At 37.9% G+C, this 7500-nt stretch overlaps 1 protein-coding gene across 6 annotated transcripts in view; it reads left to right on the forward strand.

Moving 5' to 3' along the window:
• The window catches only part of LOC138033865 (lysine-specific histone demethylase 2-like), a 171942-nt gene that overhangs the window by 105507 nt on the left and 58935 nt on the right, over positions 1 to 7500 (forward strand). The window contains exons 1-2 of one of the 6 annotated variants that reach the window (XM_068881728.1): positions 3254 to 3303; positions 6818 to 7131. The exons of 4 other annotated variants lie outside the window; for them this stretch is intronic. In XM_068881728.1, coding sequence (XP_068737829.1) covers positions 6962 to 7131 — 170 coding nt within the window. In that variant the 5' untranslated portion in view covers positions 3254 to 3303; positions 6818 to 6961. Of the gene's footprint in view, positions 1 to 3253; positions 3304 to 6817; positions 7132 to 7500 lie in introns of those variants that run through there. One more of the 6 variants, XM_068881730.1, reaches the window with a different exon arrangement.

Raw genomic sequence — 7500 nt, forward strand, 5'->3', positions numbered from 1 at the left:
GCCAGTCTCCGTTCTCGTTCCTCTCACCACATCCATTTTTTCCCATGATCTTTCCCCTTTCTTCATTGGAACGTCCTACTTTGGCGTTCAGATCTCCAATCACTAGCAGAACACCGTGTGAGGGCACATTATCCAGTGCTTTTGCAGCTGTTGATAAAATGTGTCATTTGTCTCCTCCTCAGCATAGTTGGCTGGGGCGTAGCATTATATAACAGATAGCTTTGTGTACCTGGATTTAAATCTTGCTACCATCAGTCTCTCGCTTATTGGTGTCCATTCTATCATGCTCTTCTGTGCCTCTTTTGACATCATAATCGCTACTCCTTCTCTATGGTCGTTATCATTCCTCCCTGAATATAAAATTGTGTTGCCCAGTGATGTTGTCACACAGCCATTGCCAGTCCATCTACACTCGCTAATGCCCAAAAAATGAATGCGGTAAAGAAACATTTCCCGTTCCACCTGTCCGGTCTTGCCTGTTTGAAACATAGTTCTAACATTCCAAGTGTCAATATAGAATTTACTTTCCAGCCTTTCCTTTATTTAGGAAAGTGACAACCCGGGAATTTGAGAAGTCGCTTAAATCGCATTCAATAAGGCCAATAACCACGCAAAAACCGAGAAAGTCACCACGACAATTAAGTACAGCTTTTTTATTGAGAACTTTTGGGGGTAATCTTTTTCAGTTTGTTATCGTGATTCCCATACAAATCCTTATAATTTTTTACCCTGGGTCGCCTGTGGTTCTCCTAGCCTATGCACATTCGTCATTGAACGTTTACATAGTTCGGGATTTAGCGTTCTATGGTTCTAATCTAAGTGAATATTCATTCTCCACATATAACTGAAACGAAGAGGGTGCATATTAATGCAGCGGAAATCCATTAGATTCATTGCTATCGGGACAGTTGTTCCCTCTTAAAGGTATATTTGTTAGGAGAGAAAAAAAAAAAAATATATATATATATACATTTTTTTTATTTAGCGCGTTTTTGTGTCTTTTTAACAGAATTTTAGTGTACAATAGTTAAAATGTTACCATTGTTATTATTATTGTTATTGTCATTGTTATTATTGTTGTTGTTGTTGTAGTTATTTTTTGTTATCATTATTAACTTCTTACTAACCGAACGCGTGGGCCGTACTGGGGAATATTGGCCCGAGGTCGTGGCAGTACGCCGCGAGGTCCGTACAAAAACGACCGAGGGCCAATATTCCCCAGTACGGCTCGAGCTAACCCGGTTAGTAAGTAGTTTATTATATGGCTTTTTAATTACCTTTTGCTTTGTTTTTGCAAGCCCGTAATCGGCCAGTGGGCATTACGGGAGAATAATGCCCTACAATTCAGTCACAATTAGCCAATCAGAGCGCGCGTTATATCGGCTACAAACACAACACATTTATCTTCCCCTTTCGTCTTATTACTGTAATTTCAGAAAGTATTAGCCTTAAACAGTTTCAGTTATTCGTTGTAACATATTTTAGCCATGTGAAAGCCCTTTTTAGCAAGTATCTGATTGTAAACTTAAGGAAGTTCACGCTGATTGTTTGTGAGCAACGTTACTGCGCAGGTAACGCGACTGTAATATGTCACGCATTACCTCGAGCATTGGTGAAGTTGAGTGAGGTTTTAAAACCTTTGCAGAAACCGTGGACGATAAGTCTTGCACAGCGTTGGATCAGAGAAGATCGTGATCAGTCAAATTTGATTAAAAATATTAAAGAAAGTCAAGTAGACTACTGCACGACTGCCGTTCGCCTTGTTTTATCAGTCGTGAACTACCGGTAGTCTACTTGACTTTCATAAATATTATTCAAGCATTAGTTAAAATAACATGGCGACAAAAACGCCGGGGAAAAAATTCCAGGCCGGCAAAAGAATGGCACATTTATTTCCGAATCATCATGAAACGTTAAAGAGAAGTGAGCGGGAGGATGGAAAAACTCTGGAAGAGGTAGCTGCTGATCGAGTAGTGGCTGAAAGTTCGGAAAACTCGAAGATGAACCGTTGCGTAAATTTAATGGGGCTGTTTTTTTAAATGTTTTTATTATCCCACGAACTTAAGTTCAAAATGAATGAATGTTTTTGAAGTTCTTTTCCTTTACTTTCGTGAAAATAGAGCAGTATTTTCGTCCTCGTCCGCTTGAATAGTGCGGACCTGCGTGGAAACAACCAGCGATTAAATTTTACAAAAAAACACACTCCAGAAGACAAGCATGGCGGCAATGGATACATATTATACAAAACACTAACCAAATGAAGATGACGACTGCTTAAAACTTCGTTGCTATGCTCGAGGAAGTGTTTGTTCGAGTAAAAACCGGGTGTCTCGAAAACTAAGACCTAAGACCTAAGACGTAAGACCTAAGACCTAGAAAACTAAGACCTAGAAAACAAAGACCTGGAAAACTAAGACCTAGAAAACTAAGACCTAGAAAACTAAGACCTAGTTTCTAGGGGGAGTTTCTAGGTCTTAGTTTTCCAGGTCTTAGTTTTCTAGGTCTTAGGTCTTAGGTCTTTGTTTTCTAGACACCCGGTAAAAACCTTTCATCCCTTTAACGATCGATACTCTCTTGGGTTCCAGTCCTTCCCCGACAGGTCACGCAAAAACGTGACAATCTAAAATTTGCAAGAGCTTTGCAAAATCACATCGATTTTACTCGTTTAGATCATGGGTGACCCCTATTTTTTTAATCATGAATCACTTACTTTACTTACTATCTACAAAATATGATGAAATGAAAAAACTCCCACCGTAAGAAGTTATCTTTTTTTAACATTTTCTTTCCTCGTGCCATCGAATTTACGGTAGTGGTTGCAACCGTATAGAGCTTACGAAAACGCTCGTCGAGGATGAACTCTACTGTTTACGACATCCGTAGCGGCATTAAATTATCTAAAAATCCCACTCCTTAAAACCTATGCACGGAAACCTTCACTCTAACCGTTTATTTTTATGATTTTCGATGGATGAGCAGATCAGGCTACATCTCGCTATTCCATTTGGTTATGACAGATTTATCGAAATTAAGGCATTTTTCTACTGCCATTTTCTCTGAAACAAAGTCGGTGACCCCCAATTTTTTTTCATTTTTGGCGTAAGTACTTAATGACCTAACCCTAGGCAAGAAATGAAGAAAATATCACCGTAGGAAGATTTTGGCGCGAACATCCTTAATAGAAACACGTGACAAAGTAATCTTGCGTGACAAAAAGCGTGTGGCAAAGTAAGGCCATGGAACTGGCACTAGTGTGACTGCAGTCAAACGAGAGCGCGAGTCAAATACGAAGTTTTCCTTCTGGTGAGTATGTTGCCGCTATTAGTATTTATTTGATGAATCAGAACTGAAAACTTTCCAAATGAAGTACAGTCCTAGTGAACACTACTACGGTAAAATGAGATACAAATCCCTAGTTGTATTTTTTCTCCCAAACATGTGTTTGGTGAAAACTGCTTTACTTGGGGCAGCAAACATTTGCACAAGGGAAAATGCTTTGCTGTTTGCCAAACTTGAACTCCTCTAAAATGAGATGAACTAGTTTTCATACAGTTCTTAAGCTTTCGTTTTAGTAAAATTGAATTAACGTTTGCTTAACTTTGGACTTGAAGTTAACCTGAATGTTAAATTATTTAAGCTACATGTCGTTTACCAGTGGCAAGTTCATGTGCATGTGTTAAACAAACGGGAGAAGAAAATAAATTCGTTCTTGATTCGTTTTTTAAAGACCGAGGTTTTTATTTAGTGTCTTTGGGTTACTTACATTTACACCACTATATGTTACTAAGTAATTGATATAGCTTGTCTCCAGTTGGCGCTTAATTCAGTTTCTTATATCTCACCGTGTGTTTTAAGCACATTGCAAAATGATTAGGGGTTACTTTACAGCCTGGGCCTTTTTTGGATGTGCCTTCAGAAATAAAACTAGTAATGACTTTGGTCGTCATTGTAACACTTGACTAGAACTGCGGGTAATTCTGGTCCCAGCTGAAAAACAGGTGTTTTCCCTTCCCTTTTCTCCCTTAAATGTTGCATAAAGAGGTTGGTTAAATTCATTCATCTCATCCAGAATCAACATTGAAGGAAGAAAAGAGAACATTTGCCATTCACTGTAAGAAAGCAGGGTTGTTGGTACAGTGGTGTGAACACTATTCTTCCAGCAGTCTCTCATGGGTTCAATTCCTTGCCTTGATCAGCATCATGTGAGGATGGAATTCATTGTCTTTTATAGGCCCTTTACTCTGCTTTGCAAGGTTCTTCCAAGGGTACTAAGTTTTTCTTCTCTTCAGGGCTTGAAATAATTTCCGGAGAGTCTCTGGACATGATGACTGGCCAAATTCATTTTAGCTTGGTCAAGTATTGTTTTTGACCGGTCAAATTTATAAGATAACTAATTTTTAAAACAGGGCCCATCAACCAAAATATTATATGTTTCCCAATAGGTTGTTGCTCAGAGCTCATAGCACTTCAAAGCATTGAATGTCAACAATAAGAATAAATTACAGCGGCGAAATGAAAAGGAGTTTGTTCGTTTACAATAATAATTACTAATTGGTACACTGATCTGTAAGACTAACCAGTAACACCTGAAGGGTCATTATCATACACATTAAATTTGTCCGGCGCCTCTAAATCTGGTGATTTTGGGTGTAAGTGTACTATTACGGTGTGAGACTTAGTTGTCAGCAATCCATGTTACTCCCCATTAATCACTCACTGAAAAACTATGTCCCCATTCATTTAACCCTTTGACGTCCAAACCGGCCGAAACTGGTCGAAACCGGCCAGACTTAGTATTTTACTCTGTCGAACGCCAGACGATTTTACTCGTCAATGGGGAACCCCTGGGAGTCAATGGGTTAAATAACACTTAGAAACCAGGCATTTTAAGTCTGGTGTGCTGGAAACGGAAGAGACATCAAGTAAAATGTTGTAAAATAGGAATACCGATAGACCAAGTCAACTAAGTCAATGTTGTACCCAATTCAAATCTCTCGGTTTTAAGCTTCTTTATGTTTTGCATAATAATAAGGGAATAACATGACTTTCTTCGTGAATATTGTTTATTTGCGCCCTTGTAGTGTCATTTGCGGCCTGAGCGCAAAGCACAAAGGGCTCGGGCCGCAAATGACACTACAGGGGCGCAAATAAACAATATTCCCGAAAAAAGTCATGTCATTATCATTATTATCAATAAACAAGGCCAAAATGATATCAAGAATGCGAGTTTTAATGATACAAGCTAAGTGAATTACAAATTCAAAGTCACTTCAAATCATCATGTAAGTGTTGATTGACGATTCGACGACTGAAAAAACTGCAGTTCAAAACTGGAGTTTCGCAAATGAATGGTTTTCCCGTGTCAACACTAGGCTTACTCTAATTGGGTAAAATCCATCGGATGATGAAGCAAGAACCAATCAGCTGTAGGGCTGATAATGCATTAGCAGCCCGCTGTCAGTCTTTTGCGGTCCGCTGAGCGTGTATTTTGAAGAGGCCGATTTTCTATTTGGCTGCGTACTGTATATTGATAATAATGTGGCATTCACCTTTAAATGATATGGAAATACTTGGAACAGAGCATTTTTTCCCAAAGGATTTGAATTGGGTGCAACATTGAGTTAGCTGGATCGTTCTATTATCTGTTTTGACAATTATGCAAACTTAAACAATGTTTCTAGTTGCATTTCACCTAGGATTTCAGATCATTTAGAACTGCAATACAAAGCCTTAGCGACTCGCTACATACTGATACCAACTGAATCAACTGATCAGCATAGAAATTTTAATTTATTTCATTTTCAATACAATTGAATGTGACCAGTCAACATGACCAGCGAGACGAAAGGTTGACCAGTCAACTCCCAAATCAGTCCTGACATTGTCCATTGACTGGCTGTTACTTTGAGCCCTGCTGTTAAAAAAACTGTGAGGGAGCCTTGAATAATATTTATTCCTTAATCACTCCAATAAAAGACTAAATCTTGAAACCTCAGCTTTCAAATGTACAGAGCATGGTGCCCATTACCTCTATCAGCCCCTTTGATACCAGATTTTTGTGTTTCACACAGCTACCTACCCATCACTTATTATAGTTTCTTCAGAAACCAAACCTGTCAGGCATTTGACCTCTTGAGTGCTTTCCAAACTTCCTTGTCGTATCATTACCCTTTGTTATAATATCCAGTGCACGTGTATTTGTATGAATGCAATACTCCTTTCTACCACTGAGGCATCTTTATGAATTGGGCTGGTTTATTTTTGTATCCAGTGTACAAAATAATTAAGATAAATCTGTGTACTGTACGTGTATGTTATTGCATACCTCTTGTTAACCAAGTTCAAGGTCTGTATTGTAAGTTATGGACCAAGTTTTTTTCCTTTGATTTATTGCCCAAGCGTGAAGCATGCAGGTCATAAGTCAATGGGACGAAACAAGGATGTGAAACTTACATTACAGACTCAGAAAACAATTAAGTTAAGAAAGATATTTATTGTCTCTAAAGTAATATTACACGTAGGTGCACAGCTGGAAACAAAAGTACGTATAGGTGAAGTCAACTGAAACATTCAACAGTTTCACAGAATTGTTTCACGTGCAATATGAGCAAATGAAAAACTAGCTAGAAAATGTGGCATCAAAATTTCAAACGTAGCGGGCTGTTTTAGTGGACCATACTGTAACATGCGGCCCACTAAATTAGCCAATCATGCGTACTATCTGAGAGGTACAGTAAATTTTTTTACTGAACCTTTACTACTGTACATGTAGTTTCCTTTTACTGACTTTGATTCTCTTTTGTTATTATTATTACAGTATGTGTTTACCATTTACAGTGTTTTGAAGATGACATACAATTGGCAGTTACATGTAATGCTTCAATGTTTTGAACCTCATTTACAACACAACAATCTGCCTTTCAAAAAAATGGTCAACTTGTAGTGGAAGCAGTTATTTGTGATGGACATCAAGCTGGCCAAGTGGCGTTCACCAAGGACTGTGAAGCGTAAACAGTTTTTTGATGATGATGATGATGATGATTTGTCCAATGACAAGGAACGGTTTAGAGCTTGTGAAAAAGCTGGTTGTCCAGCAAAGAAACCAACATGTTGTGCAAGATTTGATGAAACGTAAGTGTAATAATTATGTAGATGTACATGTATGTAATACAACACATTGTAAAATCGTAAATGGAAGAATTCAAGATAAAAGCTTCTAATGTAGAGTGGTTAACTTAACTCTGCTTAGGTATAGAAATAACATTCATGACATTCAACTTTGTGCTGTTTTTCTAAAATGTTTTCCTTAGTTTTGTTTTTGCATGTATTTGTGGACATAATTATTTAATCTCCTTTTGTGCTTGATGACATTTTTTTGTACAGGAATTATATTATTCATGTAGTTTTTACTTTAATTGTCAAGATTATAATATTGTCAGGAACATATTTTTTTGCTGGTAAATACATGTATGTACTCTATAGACAGTCCTCTTGATTTTA

This window comes from Montipora capricornis, chromosome 14 (genome assembly GCF_036669925.1).
Source record: "Montipora capricornis isolate CH-2021 chromosome 14, ASM3666992v2, whole genome shotgun sequence".
In the NCBI taxonomy this organism is placed as follows: domain Eukaryota; kingdom Metazoa; phylum Cnidaria; class Anthozoa; order Scleractinia; family Acroporidae; genus Montipora; species Montipora capricornis.